At 45.3% G+C, this 22,786-nt stretch overlaps 4 protein-coding genes across 14 annotated transcripts; 1 reads left to right on the top strand and 3 right to left on the bottom strand.

Moving 5' to 3' along the window:
* Nucleotides 1-112: 112 nt before the first annotated feature.
* Nucleotides 113-4,470, top strand: LOC100822773 (protein PEROXIN-4). 3 transcript variants are annotated; one of them, XM_010237446.2, is made up of 6 exons: nucleotides 113-243; nucleotides 1,359-1,407; nucleotides 2,525-2,644; nucleotides 2,730-2,858; nucleotides 3,201-3,330; nucleotides 4,135-4,470. In XM_010237446.2, exons 2-6 carry the CDS (start codon nucleotides 1,402-1,404, stop codon nucleotides 4,221-4,223), a joined length of 474 nt encoding a protein of 157 aa, XP_010235748.1. In that variant the 5' UTR covers nucleotides 113-243; nucleotides 1,359-1,401; the 3' UTR covers nucleotides 4,224-4,470. The 3 variants fall into 3 exon arrangements, with proteins under 3 accessions (XP_010235748.1, XP_010235749.1, XP_014756429.1); XM_010237447.3 differs by having other exon boundaries at nucleotides 132-239; XM_014900943.2 differs by lacking the exon at nucleotides 113-243 and adding an exon at nucleotides 390-447.
* A 61-nt stretch (nucleotides 4,471-4,531) lies between these two features.
* LOC100821828 (serine carboxypeptidase-like 34) lies at nucleotides 4,532-10,119 on the bottom strand. Its single transcript, XM_003572692.4, has 10 exons — nucleotides 9,652-10,119; nucleotides 6,629-6,736; nucleotides 6,373-6,468; nucleotides 6,165-6,257; nucleotides 5,955-6,043; nucleotides 5,556-5,843; nucleotides 5,342-5,484; nucleotides 5,154-5,243; nucleotides 4,932-5,037; nucleotides 4,532-4,858 (listed from the first exon to the last, which is right to left on the bottom strand). The coding sequence occupies exons 1-10, from the start codon at nucleotides 9,932-9,934 to the stop codon at nucleotides 4,706-4,708; spliced, it is 1,449 nt and encodes a 482-aa protein (XP_003572740.1). The 5' UTR covers nucleotides 9,935-10,119; the 3' UTR covers nucleotides 4,532-4,705.
* A 3,147-nt stretch (nucleotides 10,120-13,266) lies between these two features.
* Nucleotides 13,267-16,366, bottom strand: LOC100822461. Of its 2 annotated transcripts, XM_003575378.4 has the most exons (4): nucleotides 16,197-16,366; nucleotides 15,650-15,744; nucleotides 15,009-15,277; nucleotides 13,267-14,312 (listed from the first exon to the last, which is right to left on the bottom strand). In XM_003575378.4, the coding sequence occupies exons 1-4, from the start codon at nucleotides 16,224-16,226 to the stop codon at nucleotides 13,498-13,500; spliced, it is 1,209 nt and encodes a 402-aa protein (XP_003575426.1). In that variant the 5' UTR covers nucleotides 16,227-16,366; the 3' UTR covers nucleotides 13,267-13,497. The 2 variants fall into 2 exon arrangements, with proteins under 2 accessions (XP_003575426.1, XP_014756428.1); XM_014900942.2 differs by lacking the exon at nucleotides 15,650-15,744 and having other exon boundaries at nucleotides 16,197-16,339.
* Nucleotides 16,367-17,920: 1,554 nt separating this feature from the next.
* On the bottom strand, nucleotides 17,921-21,644 carry LOC100822145 (ATP-dependent Clp protease proteolytic subunit). Of its 8 annotated transcripts, none has more exons than XM_014901378.2 (2): nucleotides 20,470-21,644; nucleotides 17,921-18,130 (listed from the first exon to the last, which is right to left on the bottom strand). In XM_014901378.2, exon 1 carries the CDS (start codon nucleotides 21,391-21,393, stop codon nucleotides 20,485-20,487), a length of 909 nt encoding a protein of 302 aa, XP_014756864.1. In that variant the 5' UTR covers nucleotides 21,394-21,644; the 3' UTR covers nucleotides 17,921-18,130; nucleotides 20,470-20,484. The 8 variants fall into 8 exon arrangements, with proteins under 8 accessions (XP_014756864.1, XP_010235746.1, XP_024318008.1 ...); XM_010237444.3 differs by lacking the exon at nucleotides 17,921-18,130 and adding an exon at nucleotides 18,675-19,095; XM_024462240.1 differs by lacking the exon at nucleotides 17,921-18,130 and adding an exon at nucleotides 19,356-19,598.
* Nucleotides 21,645-22,786: the final 1,142 nt, after the last annotated feature.

Below are 22,786 nucleotides of genomic sequence, written 5' to 3'. Positions count from 1 at the left end.
AAAAAAGGTAGCGTGTTCCTCTTTGTTCTCCATCGGTTCTGAGATAATCGCTCATAAAAAAAGCGGTTCTGAGACAAATGCTGGCAAAAATAACGCTGGCAAAAGCTAGAGTGCCCCCCCCCCCCCCCCCCCCCGCTGGCTCGCTCCGTCCCTCATCTTCCTCCTCGCGCGAGCGCCGCCGCCCCTCCCTCCCCATCCCGCTGCCGGGCGCCGCAGACCCCTGCCTCGTCTCCTCCACCGTAGGTATCTATCTCCCATTCGATTCTCTCGGTCCCGACCTCCCATCACCCCACGAGGGCACGAACCCTTTAGTTCCCCGTCATAATCTTCCCCAGTTCGTAACTGAGCAAAAATCAAGGTAGGGCGGCCGCCCTACCTTGCCCTACCGGGTCCTCCGCCCGTGCATCGAGTCATGAAAGAACAGAAATATGGATTCTGGTTTTTAAGGTAGTGTTTGGTTGAGATTTGAGAGGGTATCTCTGGATGAGATAAGGACCAGATTTTAGAGAAATGGCAGGTACATTAAGTAATAGCCAGAAGATTGAGTTTTTCTTCGCGTATGCTGGGCTCAGCGGAGTCTGCCAAATTTGCCAAATGGGGACAAACCAGCCAGCCTTGCTTGCACGCCACACCTCTGAATCGTTCTTCTCTCCTGCCCCATGAAAATCCTATCCTCCTCTCTTGCACCCCTCCTCTCGCCTATACTGATGCATCATGATCATGCTATTTAGGAAATAGGGCGATAGTAGTTCGGAGTCACAACAAGACAGTTCAGTTCTTGTACTTGTGTGCATCTCTAGTTGGTTTAATTTGATTATTTAATTAGGTATGGCTGACAGGAGAAGCTGGCTGCATCTCCAGTTGATATATATTCAGTTTCAGTAATTAGATATGGTTGTGTAAATTGTAAACTTTGTATAGTATATGTTCATCTGGTTCTTAAGCGCATTGTTACCTGCAACATACTTTTCTAATTCTCAGTAATGATCGTCAGCTAGTCCTGATTTTTTCTGTTGTTGTTTCACAATTTGGATGTGCTTCCTGTTGCAGTTTTGGTTATTAGGACAAGTGACAAGTGGCTTGTTTGATGAAGTCATTTCGAGTTACTGTCATATCTATCTTGTGCTTGGCCGCTCATGTATGAATGCATGTCTAAGATTGCTAAAATTACTTTGGTTTGTATAGAGAAATAATGATCTTCTTATTGCTAATTCTGTTGGATTGGTGCGATTCCTGAATCTAGTGCTAAGATGTCTAATATTATTGTAAAAAAGATCAATTTAAGCACCATGATAGTTAGGTAGTTACTCAATCAGAATGTTCTAATTTGTTCTCTCTTTCTTTGTTGCACTTTGCAGATACATTCATTAAATAAGGTTTGTGGTCAACAGTAAGGAAGAGATGCAGGTCAGCACAGAGTTAGTGTCAGCCTTTTACATCTTGCATACTGAATTAGTCTGATATGGCAGTGAACTCGTACCATTGAATTATTCAGGTTAGAGTTGTTCACAAATGGGTTGGTCTCAACCCAGTCAACCCAGTGGCCAACAATGGTAGTATACAACGCGAAATCTCGTACTCTGTTTTTTGACTTGGAATAGAACTGTAAAGTTTAGCAAGGTTTCAACTAAACTGTTTCGAAAACCCCTAATTTAAGAGCTCTCGTGTGCTCCATGCTAACTGCTAAGGTTTGCTAGCCACCGATCCATATGACTGCACACATTCTGCTTTGACTAGTCGCTCTAGCTATGTATATTGGTGCTCCCTCCTTCCCATTTTATATGCCGTATTAGCATTAACCCATATACCAAGGAAGGTTTAATTGCTAAGAAATAGGCTGATTTGTTACTGTGTTTTGCGGCAGAAAATGTTTTGGGCGAATCTTTTTAATTGCATGCATACATGCGCTGACTGCCCGGGCCACGGCGGGGGCTTGAAGCAGATTTGTCGTTCATAACCAGCAAAAGCTGTGTCCAATGATCGATTCCCAGGAGACGTATCAGTTAAAGAAAGAAGTTGAGCATTTTTTTTGGTGTGATATGATTTCTACCTAATACAACACATTAATCGGGGGGAAAACTAAAAACTAATATGACAAACTCCCTCCGATCCATGACAAGTGTTGGGGATTTAGTAGAAAGTTATTATAGATCGGAGGGAGTATAAAATGGGAAGGAGGGAGTATTAAAGTTACAATGATAACTTGGTTATACTTCTTAACAATGTAATGGTAATCACTTGGAAGACTGTATTCCGCTAGTCGGGAGGTAGACTATCACCTTGTGAGTTGTGACTAATCACTGATTAGGCAATCTAGATGGGATAAATCGGCTAGGCTGTGGGTTTTCTGATGCCTAGTGCCTAGCTGCAGCCTAAGAGGGCTTGAAGCTGCTTTTAGATCACATTCAGTATCGATTTTAACAGGCAGTCAGGATGTTTTTACCCAATGTTATCAGATATGTGACCAGCCCTCTGGGTTCTTGAATATGCAATTTAAACATTCTGAAATGTCTTCTATCCGTAGGCATCTAGAGCTAGGCTCTTCAAGGAATACAAGGAGGTGCAGCGAGAAAAGTCTGCTGACCCAGATATCCAATTAATCTGTGATGATTCAAATATATTCAAGTGGACGGCTCTAATCAAGGTGTTTGTTTCTTTTGCAACTGCGATGCCGGAACAAGCAATATCAGCTTTCTACTAATGCGTTTTCTTACTGTATATGTTGTTAGGGTCCATCGGAGACACCTTTTGAAGGCGGTGTATTTCAACTTGCATTCTCAATTCCTGAGCAGTATCCTCTACTGCCCCCGCAAGTCCGCTTCATGACCAAAATTTTCCACCCAAATGTTCACTTCAAGGTTACTTCTATTTGCCTTTTTCGAATTACATATTTCATTTAGGGGGTACAAATTGTGTTTTTTGACTTGTTAAAGGTAGGTAAAATTCCGATGCTCTTGGTTCCTACTATTGAATTGCCCTGGCACAACCTCAATGTGTGTTCTGCAAATATAAAACCATTTGTTTTTATAATTTGCTCGGTTCTTATTGTTAAAATTTTCTGCTACACCTGAATACCCTATGTTTTCATTTGTGCAGGGACAATTGTACCTGCATTTATGATTGTTAAATCCAAACTTAGGGCCGATCTCTTTTCTCTTGTTTTTTATTATTTATTCTCTTTCTCTTATTTATGTTTCTAGACGGGTGAAATATGCCTGGATATATTGAAGAACGCATGGAGCCCTGCATGGACCCTACAATCTGTTTGCAGAGCCATAATTGCATTGATGGCCCATCCAGAAGCAGACAGCCCACTTAACTGTGACTCAGGTAGCTTCATATCGCACTCACAAATTCTTTCAAACTCGTTATTTTCTACTGGTGAACGGATTGGTGTTTATGTTCTGACTGTACGGCAAGCTATGTTGCATGGAAACTGTTCCACCTTCAATTTAGTACTCCCTCCGTTTCATAATTCTTGTCTCAAATTTGCCCAAAAATGGATGTATCTATTCCTAAAAAGCGTCTAGATACATGTAATATTTCGACAAGAATTATGGAATGGAGGAAGTACTCAACTACTTGATGATGTAGTAGTTCTTTGGATTATTTCTAGAATGAGGTGTTAGAAAATTATATGCCAACTTTAACGCTTTGTATGTTAGACAAGGTTTAGCTTTTTAAGAAATATAATAGGCGAACAGCGATAGATAGTAAGAAACTTTTGGGGATTTGTAGCTTGGGAGAGAAAAGATTTGTAGCTTGTTGTCACATGGTATATTCTTTGTCTCTTTATTGTGGATACAAGAAGTGGTAAATCTCTCCTTGCGAAGCTCTTTATGTACAAAACATATCATGTAGATTTCCAAAAACAATTCCTGATTAATCTGTTACTACTTAAAGTGAAAGTTCGTAATTGAGCCTAGGAGTGTTCAAACCCGGGTTGGAACGAAACTATCCAACCCGGCGGCGGGAGGGACTAGTACGATGTTAGGTATTATGTCATATTGTTGTATGGTTTAAGGAAACTGTTTCTTAACACCTCTATTGAGCCGACAGGATTATTCAAAAGAGGCCTATTGTTATGTTGGAAGTCTTGTGTTGGTTTCTGATTCTCCTTTTGTGTAACCTCAGGCAATCTCCTGCGCTCAGGCGATATCAGAGGCTATCAATCTATGGCACGAATGTACACTAGGCTAGCTGCCATGCCAAAGAAAGATTAATTGCAGATTGCAGAAGTAAACCAGAGCAGTTGCATGACTGGTTCTTGTATCACTGAGTTGTCAGGTGTTAACTCTGTCTCTCTTGTTGTACTGTGTGTGTACATTCTGGTGATAAAGAGAACGAAAACGTGCATTTGAGATGCTTGATTCATGATGTAATGTAACTGGGGTTTGGTACTAGTTCTGGACGCTGTCAGTAGCCGAAAGCATCAAGCCTTAAGTTAATATGCCAACGTGCTTTGCATTAGTTCCTGCAGGATGTTCGTGTGCAGTTGAGTGCTGATCATTTCCAGGAACACAGCAGAATGTCATCAATCAAAAGGCTTCTTTATTAACGATTGTTCCAATCGAATTACATGTGTAACACTTGCCAAGAACAAAAAAAGGAAACCCGATCACAAAGAAAGGTAAATCCCCTCGTGGGCGGGGCTTTCACGGGAACAGACGAGTAGTTGCCTCCTGTTCGTGGATACTGTACGAGTTTAGGGGAAGGCCGAGGGCGGCATCTTCTTGTCAGCCAAGAAGTTGCTGAAGAGGCTGAGCGCCTGCCTCGGCGTGTGCATGGGGACCTCGTGCCCGGCTCCCCGGATCGTCACGAACGTCAGGCCCTCGTACGTGATCGTCCACCCGCCCACCTAATTGAGAAGAAATATGTGAATCGGATGCTCGGGAGCCAAGAGCTTGTCACATTTCGTCAGGATAGTTTACCTGCAGGTGGTCGTACCACGGCGTCCACTCCTGGACGGTCTTCAGCCCGAGCTTGTTCAGTGTCAGCCTCGTCGACGTCACCGGGATCCTCCCATCAGTGTCGCCGCTGCATCGATCAAGCCACAAACACCATCAGTTCAAAGCTGGTCCCGTAATAAACACTGACCCTGCCCGAACATACATCATCCAGACCTTAAGACATGCTGAAATATATTATCTTACCTGAAAACCCAGACCCTGATGCCGCCGGCGATGAGCTTGCGGATGATGGGGAGTGTGGAGAAGGGAGCGTCGTTCCATTTGATCGCGTCGCTGCACACACGCATATGTTCAGGTCCCGTGGTAATCGATCGATCAATGGGAATAAAAACTTGAAGAGAGTACCGACGTCAGAGCAGCACATAGATCACCTGCAGTGAGTCCAGTTATAGGCGATATGGGTCACGTTGGCGTGCAGCGCCGCCTGGACGTCCGGCCGGTTGAAGTAGATCCCGGAGTACACCGACGTGCAGGGATCGTACCCTGCGGCCGGGTGCTTCATGTACCACCCACGCTGCAACGCACAGAGAAAGAAGAATAAAACACTGAAACTAAACCGGAGATGTGAAGGAGCCGCCCACGTACGTATTTGGAGAAGATCTTGGGGGCGGCGCCGCGGAGGCCGGTGAAGGGAGATGATGAGGAGCCGGCGACGGTGCAGACGGGCGTGTAGAGGCTGTACATGTCGATGAGCTGGTAGACGGCGAAGTAGTCGTCCAGCGCCGTGTCGCAGGCGTCCGTCACGTTCTCCAGGCTGAAGTCGCAGTGGGCCTTCACGTCCGCGTACACCCGGTCGGAGATCACGGCGTGGTCCCACGCGTACTGCACCATGCCCGTCTGGTCCGTCTCGTCGTCCATCAGAGCATTCCCTATCTGCATCGTCATCAACTCATGAGTAAGTATATATGGTCCTAATATAACGGGCGCCCGTTAATCAGCTAACTAGAGAAAGAGTATGGTTATTCAGAAATCAGAAGCTGCTACCATGAAGCCCTTGAAGTTGATGTAGTTCTCCCTGGGGCCTTGCATGTTCCCGTCAAAGATCTTCTCCGACAGCTGCGGAACATAATGCCCTGCATGCAGCCCACCCGGGAAATAAACTCACCTCACAATCTCTCTCGAGCTAGCTAGTTTCACACGCATCGCGTGCTTGATTTGACTGAATTGCAGAGCTCAGTGAGCGTGTTCACTTACCGGCGTAGCTCTCTCCGGTGACGTAGAAATCGTGCGATTTGTACTGGGGGAACCTCTTGAACCAGTTGACCAGAAATATGTACGCGTCGTCAGCTGTGGAAACCAAGTTGAGGAAATGGTTTTGTGGTGCCATCCATAATGTTCAGTAACTAGTTTTCCGTCAGCACTGTTGCTCTAGAGGCTATTTCAGAGAGGAAGTGTTAGTTACCGGTGATCTTATCACCAAGGTTCTGCAGGTCGGAGCTTGTGTTGGTGTACGAGAAGCCCACACCCACCGGGGACTCCAAGAACATCAGGTTGGCCTCTGCAGTTTTTCACCAAACTGGATCATAAGCAAAGCATCCACATACTACGAGTGCCGCATTTTATTTGTCCGAGTAATAGGACCACAGGTATATATCTTGTTGCGGTTAATGCAGGGCAGAAAATGGTATTCAGCATATGAGCCAAGGAAATGAACGTGCCTTTATTCCAAGAGTAGGGGTTCCATTTCAGCTCCGGCTTGCCCTTCTGGACCAAGAACGGCCCGAGCTCCTCTGCCTCTCCGAACCCGATAGACGAACAGCCCGGCCCTGCAAACCATCAGAAGCAACAACAACACACACGCCCCCATAGTCCATATCAATCACTGCTGACGAAGAAACAAAAAAAGAAGAAGAAGAAATGTCTCTGCATTGACAACGGGGCAGAACGTCTGCCGCGCGCGAGATCCACCAGTTGATCAACGGAGCGCGCTGAGACAAGGACAAGACACCAGCGCCCATCCGTAATTGGTCTCTTTGGATGGAAGCGCACTGCTGTTCCTATCCTTTCCGGCGCCTGCCTGCCTGACCGTTGGCGTTGGACTCCGTGCACTGGGACTGGGTGCGGCGTGGGCACCGCAGGCAACATGCATTCTGGTCTGGTGGTGCCGCACAGCCTGCGCTGCCTGTTGCCGGAACTACTCCGTTATCAGCATATGGTCCCGGCCCTGCCGCAGCCGAGTTGAGTTGCCCGCCGCTTGTGGGCTTCAGCACTAGTGGTGGTCTGGTGGGCGCGTACGAACGAACGAACGAACGGCCGTCCTGGATCGCGCGTCAAGTTAGTGCCATGCGCGCCAACCGTGCTTAAATTCTTCTTGCCGGACGGGTTGTATCTCCTTCTTGTGTGCGCTCCAGAAGGGAGGCTTGACCTACTACGTGCCTGCGGTATGGTTGCATGCGAACAAAAAGGATGGGGACGCGAGTGGCTTTTCTACTATCTTAGAGCATGGATGTATGTACTTGCTACGACGTGTGCGTGTGTATATGTCGCTGGGGAATATTGGCATGCGATGCGACATGCAGGCCCGCGCGTGCGTTAGCTAAAGGAGATCTCTTTCGTAGTAGTATCAAACATCACGATCATGGAAGCCTTGCGTCGCAACAAGGGAATCGGCGGCTCCCAAGTACTTACAAGTTATAAAGATTCCCCGAAAGAATACAATGGTGTGTGTAGCAGTTTTGCTGTTACAGGACTGACAGCAAACCTTCTTTTCTAAAGCTTGATTACGTTTTTTTAGAGAAAAGCTTAATTACGTTTACCAGGTTTTATGTGAGCAGCTTCTTCTAAACAGATTACCTATTTCTGTTATAAATTGCTCGGTCGCGGTCTTTCGATCTTCACAATGCAATCATACATCACACAGAGTTTCAAACTAAAATAAGGAGTACTAGCCAGCCAGGCCTGAATCACAACTCAACTGATGCAAGCAACGAGACTAACTAGCCAATATACGTAGACTTCTCAGCTGGCCAGAACTTTGCTTGGGATGTTGGCACATGGCAATAGTTTACAGATCCCGCCATGAGGAGGATTATATTACGCGAAGTGTTCCAGAAGATAGCGCGCTTGGAACAAACACGGCTAGCTCGCGCTCGCTCTATCGGCTGCAATTCATGCTGTCATGCATGCGCGTATCGATGAGATCCCCCTTAATTTGCTCCAGGAGCGAATCAAGCTAGCTAGCACGTGTGTTGACCAGGAGTACTGTAACTAGCGTGCAGCTAATAGCCCCCATCCTTTTCAATCGAACGACGACGGGACCAGCCAGCATATAGAAGCATGCATGACGACACGCTACAACTCGATACATATGCGAAAGGCAGAGCGAGACTGGCGGCCGGCACTGTGGTCCTCGTTGCCTTGTTTTGTGCTTGGCTTGACCGTAGAATTGGCGAATGTTCGGGTGGAAAGGGAAAGAAAAGGACTTGTACATATCATCCACTATCTGCATAAATTGTACATAAAAAACTGCCCAGGCGCAATGCCGGCCGGTTTTATCTTGGTAGAGTGGTCTAATGAAGAGATTAAATATATCACCGACCCAGAAGGCGAAAACGAGTTACTGGTATTCCAAAGCGTATCGTCACTTTCCTTTTCGTTGAGAACGCGTATCGTCACTTTCTGGGGCTTTGTTATCATATTTGTGACTTTGTGTGCCCTCGTAGTTCTGACTTCTGGGGGACCTGCTGCTTGCTAGATATTTTCTAGGTATATCAAACCATGTGGTAAGCTAGGACATTCCATTCGGTGTGCTTTCAGAGCTGATTAGAGTATGGTCTGATTTGCCAAACAGAGCACTGGCATTTCTACAGCCGTTTCGGCAACAGCTTGTAAACAAATATCAGCACAACATGGTTTGTCATGTACATTTAACCTCTGGTTGACATCTAAAGTTTGTTTGTCAAAACTGATCAAACCTTTGCCACCGAAAAAGGGGCAAAATATAGTATTTCTTGTGAAAATGGACATATTATGAAATTATCATTTGAAACTCATGTACACTATGCTCTTCCCTAGTAGTAAAATTATTTTGAATTTATTTAAACAAATTATTGTGTGCTTTTTAAATGACGCTTCTAAGTTTTCAAAAGGTGTGCAATTTCACAGGATATTGTGAAGAGGGTGTCAGTCGACGCAATTAAGGTATGCGACTGGAGTAACTTGTACAAGTAGCTACGCCATCAAACAAGAGCCAGCAAACGAATGCTGGAACATACTCCGCTTCGTTGCATTGGCTGGGCAAAGTGCGTGTAATACACTGTTGATACTCAAGTCAAAACATGCTCTCACTTGCTTTGCTGGTACGGCGACCTTCTCTGCTGCAGACGAGAGCCGACGCAGCCTAGCTAGCTACCCACTTCCTTTCTTAAAATTTGGAAGATCCTCCGCTTCTTAAAAAAAAACAATCAATGTAAACAAAACGTCCGCCTCAATCAATTTCGAAATGAATCCAAGCGACGCCAACTAACACCTACTACCTCAATGATCCATCTCCCAATCTATCCAACTATCATTGCAGGAGCTAGCATTAACCACACGGTCGAACAAGCCAGCAATGCAAGAATTTACTCAAACTGCAGTATGTGTGCAAGAAACATTGGATTGATGCGGACCTATAATAATAGTCGTACGAGCACGTTGATGAAAACGGTTGTATATATCGATCAGTAGAGATGGTACGTACCGCCGTTGAGCCAGAGCACGAGGGGCTTCTCGGCGGCGCCGGCGGTGGCCTCGAAGAACCAGTAGAAGAGCGCGCGGCCGTGCGGCTCGTTCACGGTCACGTACCCGGCGTACTGCGAGAAGGGCACGGCCGGCTGCCCCGGCAGATGCCACACGCGGTCCGCCGCCTGCTGCCGCGCCGCCTCCGGGCTGATGCTGTACGGCCGCGGCGCGTCGGCACGGCTGCAGCCGGCGCAGAGCAAGAAGGCCGTGACGGCGAGCAATAAGCCGACGCCGGCAGCCATTGTTGTTTCTGTCTCTGTCTGTGCCTCTGGTGGTGGTGGTGCTGGCTTCTCTGTTGCTGGCTTGCTGCTGTGACGATGATATCCCTCCGGTGGGTTATATATGCAGAGAGGAGGGAGTTAACTGGAACAGTGTGGCGTCATTTATCATTGTACCAGCAAGTTGAAGAGTAATAGTATTCCAGTAGTCAATTGCCGCCTAAGGTATGGTCATCAAGCGTCCAGTACAGTATGCATCAAGCTCGACTCCAATTAGAATGGCATCCAAATCCCGGCGCCTTTCAGAGTAGAATGTTCTTGAGAAAATTCCGAATCGCACGGACAGATGGGGTGTCCATTTCTGGATTGCAACAGGCGTGGCAGTTTCCGGGGGAGTTAATTTTGATGCTACACGTTGACGAAGACCGATTTTTTTTTTGGGGACGTCATTCCAAACACCACCAAATCCGATCCGTCCATGCAAATTGTAGCATGCCAATCCAAACGAGTGGCACTAAATTTTGAGGTACTTCAAACATGTCACGATTTCATGCTCCAATGCCCAAACTAAGCGGATACAGAAATTTGCGCGGTTACCATGCATAAATCTTCCCCACATAGGCCTCGTTTGCTCACAAGAAACGGCACATATCTCGTAGCTCCAGGGGCGGCACGAAGACGACTTCCAAACCGGACCATTTGCCGATGGACTTATACTAGTATTGTTAATGTCGATATTGTTAATGTAACACTACACGTTAAGACATTAATGTCGATATTTGCCGATGGTCTTAATGTTAATGTAGCACTACACATTAATGTCGATATTTGCCGATGGTCTTAATGTAGCACTACACATTAAGACCACATACAAATCAGCATTGTTAATGTCGATACATGTTCCACATCAAGTTTGAGCCGGCCGGCCGGAGGACTTGTCTGGCCTTCCGGCAAACTTTGAGCTGGCCAACCTAACCCATCGTTTGTTTGTACGAGAGGTACGTATGTATGAAGGCAAATTAAGTTCGTCAGGATCGCCATCTATCCAATGATCCACACTCCACAACATGTTTGACCACCAATTAAACATAGTGGAGTACAGTACGAGTGTATACTATTTCTCTATGCGACAGAAATATACAAAAGGTGATTGATATGCACGAAAACATCTCTTCGATCTAAAAGGGTTGGTTGCAGAATTCTGATCTCCGAGAAGATGTTTCCCGGTCCCTCTTAAATGGTGCTCATTTTGGAAGAAAAAAAGGCACATTAAATGTCTTCTCAGTGATACAAAAACGCTTATAATTGCAACAAATGCCAACATCAGTGAATCTGACACAATATAATTGGATGATGGCGAAATGAGTGTGTACTGTATAATTATATATACCAGTAGTCCAGTTGCATATTTTTTCCCTTAAACGTACCACTGTTGTTTGTAAATATACTTTTTTGAGGGAAAAGACGGCCGATCTCCGTCATTCGATTAAGAGAAAACACTGAAAGGGGATCAAGGAAGACCCCTAAAGAGAAGAGGGGCAGCAAAAAAGGAAAAACGGCACACCAAAAAGGGCTATCCTCCCGGCTCCATAAAGCATGCCCTAACCCTACCTTGGTACTCCTTCCAAACCAAAAAGGCCACTTGCAAAAGGCGGCAAAGTCGTGGCCCTAAAAACCGTCTTATTACGCTCCGTCTAAATTCACCACCAAGTGTAGATGAGCTACCCTGTTTGTAAATATAAGATGCCATAGTTTTGTCCTAAGTCAAACTTGTTGAAGTTTGATCAAATTTGTAAAAAAATATACTAATATGTACGATATCAAATAAGTGTACTGTCAAGTGTAAAGATATACTCCTCCGAGTACAACTATGTACAAATACCCGACACTTATTATGGATTGGAGGGAGTATATCATATGTATCGTGATTGGTTTAATAAAACCAACTTAGAGTTGTGTATTTCATATTTTTTCTATAAACTTGATTAAACTTTTTGTTAAATGATTTACGACAAAATTAGAACATCTTATATTTAAGAACACAAAAGTAATGTCAGTAATTTTCGAAATAATTTTGTGTTCGGGCCTCTCTGCGCCTTGGCTGACGATAATGACATGCAAACTTTGTGCGTTCTTGGGAGTAGCTGTTATTCCTTCGTTCCGTCAAGAAAAGAGGAGCGTTCTTCCAACGAAGAGAAAATAGAAGCCTGGCTCCTAACCAATCGCCCAACACGACTCATCCGCTGTACACATCGTAATGTGTCTCGCTATCCGTCCACTAAACATTTTCCATATCAACATGCACGTACGGACAAAGCTGACAGCAAGCTTGCTTGTTTCCAGAATAATTTTCCCAAATGAGTTGGCGACTTAATTCACAAGATAGCTACTCCCTGCCATGATATGCTTGCTGCCTGAGTGGATGTCCTGAGGTATCAAATAGTATCCTTGAGTATTCTGCAGGTTTCTATCAGCTCTGGAACAAGAATCATACAGGAGTACAGGAGAGAGATCATAAATAAAATACAGAAGCCACAGACTCCAGTTGAGCTGCTTCATGCTATGTGCAAGCAAACTCGCCCCATACGAAAATATTCAGGATTCAACGGAGGAAATTAGACGGTGTTTGACCAATTGACCGGGATAGATTTCTTATCCTATCAAAGAATACGGGTGTTCTCCTTTCGGCGCAGTTGGCCAGATCGACAAGATAGCACCGGGCAGGGCATGGGTGTTGCAATGACGAGCAAACATGCTGCTCATGCAGGTCCAGCCGGCCGGCCTTCATTTGGTCAGCAGTCAACTCGCGTGAGCTTCAGTGAAGCCCCTCCGTCTGCACGGAAGAAATCGCAATACAGCCCGATACAGTCTGTCAAACTTGCTTCCGTAGATACTGCTCCTGCTGATCCTAAATTCTTTACTCAAATTTGCCTAAATATGGATGTATCTATTCCTAAAAAACGTCTAGATACATGTAATATTTCGACAACAATTTAGGATGGAAGAGATACTAATCTACTATCACTCTATCAGGACTATCAACAAGTACTGGCTGGAAGCAGACCTGCCAAGCTGTTCCTTGCTCCTCTAGTCTAGATGCATGGCAACAGCCTCAGCAGTCTAGCCCTTCAAGAATAACGTCGAAGATACTTAACCTATTGGACTCAATGTCAGGATGTCACAAGATTACTCAACCTATTGGAACTATTCCTAATATGTACAGAGTAGCATTTCCTAAGCCTGTATATTCATCTGGGTGAGTAGCGGTCTGGCATTATTGGAATAAACCGAGTGTAATCTCGACATAGATCCAGATACACACTCTTTAGTAATCCCGCCTTGGTAGTACGTCCGGATGAATAGTAAATTCTAGTTCAAAGAACATGACGATGTAATTCGTATTCTTTATTAGTACAGAAAGAACTTTTGAGAAGAGTTTAGCAGAGGCAGCCTACTTTTCTCACGCTGAAAAATGCGGCGGCAGACTATTCGTCCATCTGGAAATATGGAAAATGTTGCCATATCAGTATTGGGGCTAACAATGAGAGAACAATACAGGCGGATTGGTACAGCTGAGAGGTTCAAAGCTAGCTCCATCTTCTCTTATCCTCTTCTTCATCTACTGGGGTGTACCACTCCGGTCGCGCCTTTGAGCTGCTGTACCGGTAGTTCAGGAAGATTTCTTCATCACGTATGGACCTTGTACTCACTAGCACTAGCGTCTTCAGAACTGAAGACTCCCCAGTTTGTTGACCAGAACCTCTAGACTTGAACCAGAAGGAGCCAAATCTCTTCATTGTAACAGGCTCTTCACCACCAAATGTTATGTTAGGGATGTATAATCTCATGTCCTTCTCTGTCAATGGGAAATCATACGGGCAGATCATGACATTAGGAGTTGACCCTCCCGGTGGATGATTCGCAAAATGACCAAACGCTAGAGGATTTCGTCGTTCAAGCACTTCCCCAAAGTTTTCATTGCGACTCTTCACCAGGGGCTTGTTAAGCATCCTCCATGCCCGATCAGAGTTGCTCTCCGGGCTTGTTGATGGCGTTGAATTGTAGTCCACCAAATGTGAACCATCCCATAATTCCATTGTTTCACCACCTAAATGCCATGGTTTTGCGTTGATCACTGTTCCATCATATCTTGTAATAAGATAGCTGTTGCATGCATCAATTCTTGGGTACCCAGGGATATATCGATAATAAGCAGGTGAATATATAACTCCAGGGTAGATGGCTACGACAGCACCAACTCTAGCTTCTCCAGATAAGAACAGACCTTGCCCTGCATCTTTGTGAGGAATTCCTGATGGCCTGATATCAAGGGTGTAGCCAAACTGATCCCTGAATTTATTTGACAGTTCAGCTTGAGTTAAAGGTCGAGTAGCCGGAACAACTGCACTGCAGAGAAAATGGATTAGAACATAGCTTAGGTTAATTCAGTAATAAAACTATTAATTACTTCATGTATGCAATTGTATCTCCAAGAACACAGTACCAGCATAACTCCAAAACGTTAGTGTAAGCAAGAGGGTGTAATAAAAGAAAAACATAAGGATTTAGCTACCAAACACCAAACATGAAAGGGAGTTAGCATGGCATCTATAACTGATCAATTAATTGAATAATTTATAAGTTTGGAATCAGGATGCATGTGATGCAATCAGCAAAAGATCAATGCATCTATTTGTCTTTGCTTAGCAAAGAGCATTAAAGAATAGTAGAGCATGATACTGGTTAAGGGTGTTAAACTATGGCAAAAAAAATTAAAGCCAAGAGGAAGTGCACAGAAAATTGCAATAACAAAGGGAATGCTATTCATATCACATATACAAGGACCTGGGGTTGTCTGGAAACATAACATCTTACCTTAACCATAAATGATAGAGATTTGAAGTGTAAACACTTGCACATGTACTATGGTTATCATACTTAACGTCTTAAACCCTATAGTGTATCTTTGGTAGCAGAAAAATGTTAAAAAAATATTTTTGGTAGTATGCAACTATGTATTACACAGCAAGACAGGCTACTCAACACATGCTTAGTTGCTTACTAGACTAATCTGGGTGATATAGGTGTAACAAATTACCTGGCTTGTTTGCAGATGAAACCCCTGTGCCAACGGCAAAACTCAAGCCACTTCGTCGAGACTTATTATGAGTATCTGAAGGAGACTGTGATGGATCATTCTTTATATCAGGTCGAAGAATGCTATCCATTGCTTGGCACATATGCTTAAGTTGATAATGAACATTCCCCTGCACTTGTTTCTGCTGGTCAACAACAGATGCTTTGCTAGCCATGTCAATAATCTCCTCTGCATCCTTTTCTTCAGAATGCTCTCCCAAACGATAATAGCTAAAGGTAGAGATAGAAAGGCATTTAGGAAAAATTTCATATTCTTATCAAGAATTGCAAGGAAATTTGGTAAAATCACATTTTAAAGCATGCAGATATAATCAAACACATAGTTTAGAGGCTTGATCCTGAACTTGGTGATAAGAGAAAAGTTTAAATCTGAAAGATTAAAATGTATAATGAAAGGGATGATAATTATGAGAAACCATTAGCCACCTTATAATAGACTTAAGAGAGAAAGGTTGATGCTAGTTTTCCACTGCATATGAACAAAGAAAAGCCAGATATTGCATATAAGGAACTGGCATGTTGGCCATCTAAGAAACAGTAAGTAAGAAACAAACAGGGCATTTTCTTCAGATATTCATATACCTGGTATAGAGAAATAAACGATTTACATCAGCGTCAAATTGAAGATGTCGTGGGTCTCGAGCAAACTTGGGATTCTTTGCTAGTGTTCTGATTGCCTGGAAATGTATCAAAAAATTGATTGAAGAAAAATTACAGGCAAAGGCAGCAACAGACGATCTGTCCCGGAGTACTAGTGTTGTGCTCATTCGAGTTTTTTTTTTACCACATTGTGCTTATTCGAGTTAGCATTACACAAGACGCTGTGAAATCATTTATGGAGTAGAATCTAACAAAATAAAATTTATTGGTAGACAATAGAGCATTGAGGCAAGGCATATATCCCATACGAACATTACACAGTTAGACCCACTTCCAGAAGGGTTCGCTGCGCGCCATCACCACCCTCGTGCTCGTGCACTTGCTTTATTCAAAACTTTACGATAAACAATCGAATTTTTCTTTCGTGTACTATACCGAACCGATGGTAGTTTTGTGTCCGCCACAACGCGAATCAAGCATATCGAGATCCGGAGATGGTTGCGAGATGTGAAGGGAGAGAGAAGATTACTTCCTGGAACTTGTTGAAGAGAAACGCCATGCTGGCTAGGCTGATGGCAGCTGCCGCCGGCCGCCCTTTGGTCCGGCGGTGGCGGCCAGGGCCGAACAGCGCCGGGCAGTGGAGACCGAGGAGAAGCGAGGGTTTGGACTTCGGAGCTTTGGACAATTGGACTTCAGTCTCTCGGGGAGAATATTGGGTTTAGTTTGGGCCATACTCCCATTTCATACTTTCGTGGGCTAGCCCAGCCACCTTCGTTTACGATGTGTTTTGGCTGGGGTGACTGATCCGACTGTATTGGAAGCAATGGCGTGCAACCAGGCTTTGTCCCTGGCCCTGGATCTTAATCTCACTAATTTTTGTGTGGTCTCGGACTGCCTTCTCGTGATCAAGAATCTGAAGGAGAAAAATCTTTGCTATTACAGTGCCATTCTCAACGATATCGAAGAAAGGAAGAAGACCTTTGTCTCAGTTTGTTTCAAGCATGAGAAGGGTCCTTTAACGTAGATGCTCATAATTTAGCTACAGCAACTTCGCCGCTTTCGTTTGGTCGCCGTTTGTGGCTGTTAGAAACTCCTCACATTGATTGTATCCCTTTGCGAATTTGTGTTGAATAAAGCAGTGTCTTCCCCTAAAAAAACATGAGTGTCCCTTGGTTGTTTGAGTTTTTCTCCCCCAAAAAATTGGTTATTTAGGTCGGAACGGATGGGTCGGCCGAGTTTCGTGTTTCGTTCTCTGAATTTGACTGAACGCCAACGATTAGAACCACTTTTTCATGTTTGGTTGATTGAGCGAATCATATTTTGAACAAAACATGAACGCATTAAATGATACAATAGCACAATACAACTTAAAATTCAAAATTTCGACATTGACAACACACAACAAAACATCCGTACATACAATTCGCACAATTATCCATAAGGTTCAACAATAATATAGTTCAACACATATAAAACATAGGTTCAACTCAAATAAGAGATAGTATTTGTTGGCATAACATTCTCTTTGAACATTTAGTACCTAGAAGCTTTGGCACTTTTTGAATTCTCAACTAAGAAAACAAAATAGTGAGCAATTTGAGCCTCGTTGTAGCCTTTCGTTCCTAGCAAAGTCTCATACAGATTATCAGGAATCTCATCAACTATTTCAGAGGAAGTGAGGGGCAATTTCTCACCGGTTGTGACAATGGCAACCGCAAGCTCAGAACCTGCTGGCCTAAGAGTGAAAATCAGACCTTCTTGTGCAACCTCCAACTACGGTTGGGTCACTCGTCGCCCTATGGTTGCATGCAGAGATGCACACGCGGTGGATAAGGTTCAGGAGGAGTTCGTGAGACAGCCTGCGGCGGTAGGTCTTGTGGGATGTCGCAATTGGAGCGGACCAAGCACAGAAATATTTAGGGTTTTTTATTCACAGAAATTGTATACACACATGAAAGGATGTCATGGCATGCTTAACCATACATGAGTTCAGAATACAAAGAATCTATAGTAGAAGTTATTGGGTTGCACTACAGTAAAGCACAGAAGTCCGACCTCTTACCAGAATTCCTATAGATTAGAGCGTAGGAAATCAAATACATAGGAATTTTAACGAATGGGTTCCTCTGAATCAACAGTATTTATGGGGGGGGGAAATTGTGGGTGCCAATTAGAATCCTATCAAAATCATATGAAAAATATGAAAAATCCTTCAATCCAAAGAGCCCTTCTCCGGGTCCGCGCACGCACCAATTAGGATCTTAACAAGAGTAAAGATTCCAGAGTACAATGTACAAATAAGAACTTGAGCGATATATTCACCGACAAGATGATCTAGTACCAAGATGGAGGATTGTACCAAGTCAAGCAATCTCACACCTACGAGCAAGAAGCAGTTAACAGATTGACATCTGACAAGATTATGAAGAGTCTTCCTTCCCTTACGGATCACTTCATATTCACCTGCGTGCGACTGATAATATCAGTCTGATATGATATGATACCACTAACTTTACATTGTTCGCTCATGTCGCATGTCCACCGGCCTAATCCATCTCCCCAAAAACGTATTCCACTCGGTATAATTCTATACGCTAGCATCTAAGAAATAAAAATAAAAATCTGCACTCGCATATTAGGATTTGGCCATGTGTTTGATTGGTTTGTTGTCGGCTGCAAAATGTTTTTGGCGTTGCAAGGTCTACTTCAGGTGTCGCTGAGATGAAGAATAACTCTACTATTTCAAAAAAAATGAAAGAAAAAGATCAAGAAAACCAAGACAAATAGCACCGGACGCAGGAAAGTACTCAAAACTGAAGCAAAGGTAGAGCTGAAAACATACAATGATGGCTGGGTAAACAACGAATCCAAGGACTTTTTGCGCCACAGAAACAGGATATTCGAGCACTCAGGAGCATCAAAGGGTTGTCTAAGTTCCCATAAACTGAAAGTTCAGATACAGCTTCAGGACTTGACAATTTATCTGAACGGTGGTGAGATATCCATATCTCTTGCACCCCTAAAGGAACAGCCAGTGCTGGCATTCTCAAATGTCAATAAAATCACCATCTGCTGGCATACTCGAGTAAAGAACCTTCTGCTGCCAGTCATTAGTTTCAGGTCTACAGGATGTTGATCTCATCCAACTATGGTTATATGGGTGACCTAAACAAGGGCTCAGTCAACTATATGCAAATATCACTCGATCAGGTTCAATCCCTGACCCAGCTTGGACAGACTGGCCTGGGTTTTCACCCATTTCAATATCTGAGCAATATCTGAAGAATTTTTTCCGGCATCCTTTAGGTTCTCTATACCTGGAAGGCTGGAGAACATCAAAAGAGAGCTGCGTGGAACTTGTCTGTTTCCCATTGACTTCTGAGTGATGCTCTTAAGTTACGAGAGACATCAGAGCGCAGCTCCAGGTCCTATTAAGGTTCCAAATGAGGTAAAGACAACCCACTACAATATTATCAACAAGCGCAAAGCCGCCATCCAGCATGCAGCGCACAGATAGCACAAACTGCACGTTTGAACAGAAAACATACCCCCTCCGTCCCATATTCAGTGACTTAAATTTGTCTAAATATGGACGTATCTATATACTAAAATACATCTAGATATATGTAATATTTCGGCACTTAATATGGGACGGAGGGAGTAGTAAAATACCATCAATCGGCAAACAAAGCTAAGAAATACATCATTTTCTAAGGGAGCAAACATTTAGAATGCTTACTCCACTACCTCCAGTTCTTCATAAAGAAGTGCCCAAATTATGAAGCTGAACTTCATAGGTCCATGACCGCCTAGAAACTGTTGGCACCAGTCTGCCAAGTGCGTACTACCATGGCAGAACCGTAACGGCGAGGAGGGTACCTAGCGCTTGAGACAGCTGCAGTCGGACCACTCTCTAGAACATTGACCCACACTGAAGAAACTTGGTTTAGTTCATATCCATTAATCACAACATTACTCATATAACTGCAACAACATTGAGCACAGATGTACTTAACAAAATTCTGTAGTCTGCAGTAGAACACACTGCTAATTGCCAAGATTACTAAGTGTTAGATTGGCAAGAATACATTAAGTTCTCACCTTGAACCATGATAGGTCAAGGTTGAAGCACCCATCGAATAACTAAATATCATCTACAAATTGCTATCTTAATGCTTGACCAAATGAGTGGACACTACCAGACATGCTAAACCATTTCTTAGAAGTTGATAAATCCAGCCATCTATGAACAGCGAGCAGTCTGAGCTCCCAATACAGACTAGACAAATACCCCTGCATAAACTATACTTCTGTTGAGGACTCCTGAGTGGGTCTGGAAAACTTATAGTGAATCAGAAGATTACAAATAGCCATTGTCATGGGGTACAGACCTAAACAGACCAGAGAAGAATGGCAACTGATGCATATCGAAGAACTTCTTACTAAATGACCACGACAAACTGATATAAAAAACAACATCATAGAACTAATTTGTAATCGACACAAAACAGAAGATAATTTATGCCGAAGCAATGAAGAACTGATTTTGAACGGCATGCCATAAAATTCATCGTATGTAACACATATTCACCCGATTATCGTTTTATAGGTATCAAAGGAATGAAATTCCATTTACGAGTTGCAATAAATATATCATCAGTAGCTGAATTTAGGCAATTAAAACAACAGGGAAGAAGCTGTAGGCCTCGGCGACCAGAATAACAACCTGCTGTCGTATTAAGAAATCAAAACTTAGATCTAACAACAAACAACATAGCCACCGGGCTCGAGAAAGGTTTCACCTTTGTGGGCAGCCTTCATACCGCTGAGGGCTCCTCCTCCCTGCCACGTCCGTTGTTGCTGGCGCCGCCACCGTGGTGAGGCGGGTCAATAGTGAGGCCTTCGGGCATGAGCGAGGCAGGGCGGTTCTCGATGACCTCGTCTATAAGCCCCCATTCGCGCGCCTCCTCAGGGTCCATGAAGAGGTCACGCTCCATGCACTGCTCGATCTTGTCGATGTTCTGGCCCGTGTGCTTGGCGTAGATCTTGTTGAGGCGGTCGCGCAGCTTGAGGATCTCCTTGGCCTGGATGGCGATGTCGGTGGCCTGGCCCTGCGCCCCGCCGGAGGGCTGGTGGATCATGACCCTGGCGTTGGGCAGCGCCCTCCTCTCCCCTCGCGCGCCGGCGGCCAGCAGGAGCGACCCCATGGAGGCGGCCTGTCCGATGCAGATGGTGTTGACGGGGCATCGGATGTACTGCATGGTGTCGTAGATCGCGAGCCCCGCGGTGACGACTCCCCCCGGGGAGTTGATGTAGAGGCTGATGGGCTTGAGCGGGTTCTCGGACTCGAGGAAGAGCAGTTGCGCGACGACGAGGGACGCCGTCTCGTCGGCGATGGGCCCGTGGATGCAGACGATCCGCTCCTTGAGCAGGCGCGAGAAGATGTCGTAGGCCCGCTCCCCGCGGGAGGTGGTCTCGACGACCATGGGGACGAGCCCGTACTCGAGGGCCGACGAATAGCCCGCTGGCTCCGGCTGCTGCGGCTGGTACGGCGCGGACGAGAAGAAGGCCCGCGGGGGAGCCGCGACGGCGAGGCGGCGTGGCGCGGGCCCGCCCGGGGCAGGGCCAGGGCCTGGGCTCACCGAATTGGGCCTGGACCTGGGCCTCGGCGCGAAGGTGGGCAGCGGTGAGGCGCCGGCCAGGTTCGCGAGCGCGGAGGGCGTCATGGCTGCTGCTGCTGCTGCCTTGGGTTCCGCGGGTGCGAACTGCGGAGGAGTGGATGTGAGGCGAACACGGCGAGGGGCGAAAGACTTATACGGAGGAAGGAGAAGGGGGAGGAGTTTGCAGGTGAGGAGAGTGTGAAAGGGAAACGGATAGGGCGAGACGGTGGTGGAGTGGGGTGGGGGAACGGTGTTCCTCTCCCTGCCGTATGTCTCCTCCGTTTGGGCTTCCGCTTCTTCTTTTGGCCCACGGGCAGAATAGTCCGGAGCAGCCGAGAGAGTCCTGCTTGGGTTCTCTACCTCGAAGGAATATCCCTTTGTTTTCTTGCAGCGTGCCTGCAGGTTCGGTAAACACTCGTATTTTGGCGACTTTCGGACAAACTCCTGGATACTCCGGAGTACGTGTCTCGGTCTCTCACGGAGCTATGGCTTATCCAGGCGCTGCGAAGGGGGGTCGGCGGCTGAGGCAGGTCCAGGTCGGCACAGGCAGCTCGTGTGGCGGCCGTCGGCCGTGAGACGTGCACGTCCGAGCGAGAGAGACTGGGGGCGTGCGTGGGAGAAGAGAAGGCTCCGTTGGCAGTTGGCGACAGTTTTCTGCGGATCCGAGAGCGTTGCCGCTCGCCGGGGGCCACGTCGCCGTCGTCCCAACGTCCCGGGTGACGGCTGTGTGGTGCTTTTGTCTTCCTTCCCATCTTTTTTTTCTTTTCCTTTTGGCAAAAGGAAGGAGCAGCTTAAAGCCCCGTTACACCAATACTTGGGCTTCTGTCTTGTCCTTATGGATTTATGGGCTGTCGTGGTATTCGTTCCGTAGAAATGAAGGCCCACCGTGTTGCACGCCATGATTTTCCATCACTTAAGGTTTCAAACTTGTGTCCACAAAACATTGTCTGGCTGATCATTATCTCTCGTTGAGAAAGTTCCGATCCTTCCTCAGTTGTAATGGCAGGGGAAAAGGGGCACATGTTCGAACAACAGAAAATAAACGGCCAATCCCATAATAGGAACGGAGGGAGTAGCAAGTTTAATACAGTAGTAACACTATTTCCAAGTTTAAACAAGAATAACCAATTGCACATCCAAATTGGCATCTGGTGAAAGCAAAGATGTTATGGCGATGACAAAGAATGCATACTAGTATATGAATCTGTTGGGTTTCTATCACAAAATCATATAATCAAGAGGAAACGGAGGGTCTGAGTATGGTAAAGTACGCCAGGGCATTAGCGACTACAGGGCGCAAGATTCCAACTTATTTTTATTTTTGGATTGTCTTGATTAATTGGATATACACCTAATTCTTGCCTTTTATACCGGTATAGACTAGAGATACATGTGCGGGTCAACATAGAGCGAATCAATGAAAACGTGATTATCCAAGCTGGCAGTTGCTCAAATGGAT

Source organism: Brachypodium distachyon, chromosome 3, assembly GCF_000005505.3.
Source record: "Brachypodium distachyon strain Bd21 chromosome 3, Brachypodium_distachyon_v3.0, whole genome shotgun sequence".
NCBI classification, from domain to species: domain Eukaryota; kingdom Viridiplantae; phylum Streptophyta; class Magnoliopsida; order Poales; family Poaceae; genus Brachypodium; species Brachypodium distachyon.
The sequence above is the reverse complement of the archived record's forward strand: the minus strand, read 5'-3'. Positions and strand labels throughout refer to the sequence as shown.

Coding starts and splice junctions, on each gene's coding strand:
- LOC100822773 (XM_010237446.2), top strand. Junction 2,645..2,729: donor AGTGGACGGCTCTAATCAAG/GTGTTTGTTTCT, acceptor ATATGTTGTTAG/GGTCCATCGGAGACACCTTT. Junction 2,859..3,200: donor ACCCAAATGTTCACTTCAAG/GTTACTTCTATT, acceptor TTATGTTTCTAG/ACGGGTGAAATATGCCTGGA.
- LOC100821828 (XM_003572692.4), bottom strand. CDS start 9,934: ATGGCTGCCGGCGTCGGCTTATTGCTCGCCGTCACGGCCTTCTTGCTC. Junction 6,044..6,164: donor CACCGGAGAGAGCTACGCCG/GTAAGTGAACAC, acceptor GGCTGCATGCAG/GGCATTATGTTCCGCAGCTG. Junction 5,244..5,341: donor TATAACTGGACTCACTGCAG/GTGATCTATGTG, acceptor GCGTGTGTGCAG/CGACGCGATCAAATGGAACG.
- LOC100822461 (XM_003575378.4), bottom strand. CDS start 16,226: ATGGCGTTTCTCTTCAACAAGTTCCAGGAA. Junction 15,278..15,649: donor CGTTTATTTCTCTATACCAG/GTATATGAATAT, acceptor CTCTACCTTTAG/CTATTATCGTTTGGGAGAGC. Junction 14,313..15,008: donor TTCATCTGCAAACAAGCCAG/GTAATTTGTTAC, acceptor TCTGCAGTGCAG/TTGTTCCGGCTACTCGACCT.
- LOC100822145 (XM_014901378.2), bottom strand. CDS start 21,393: ATGACGCCCTCCGCGCTCGCGAACCTGGCCGGCGCCTCACCGCTGCCC.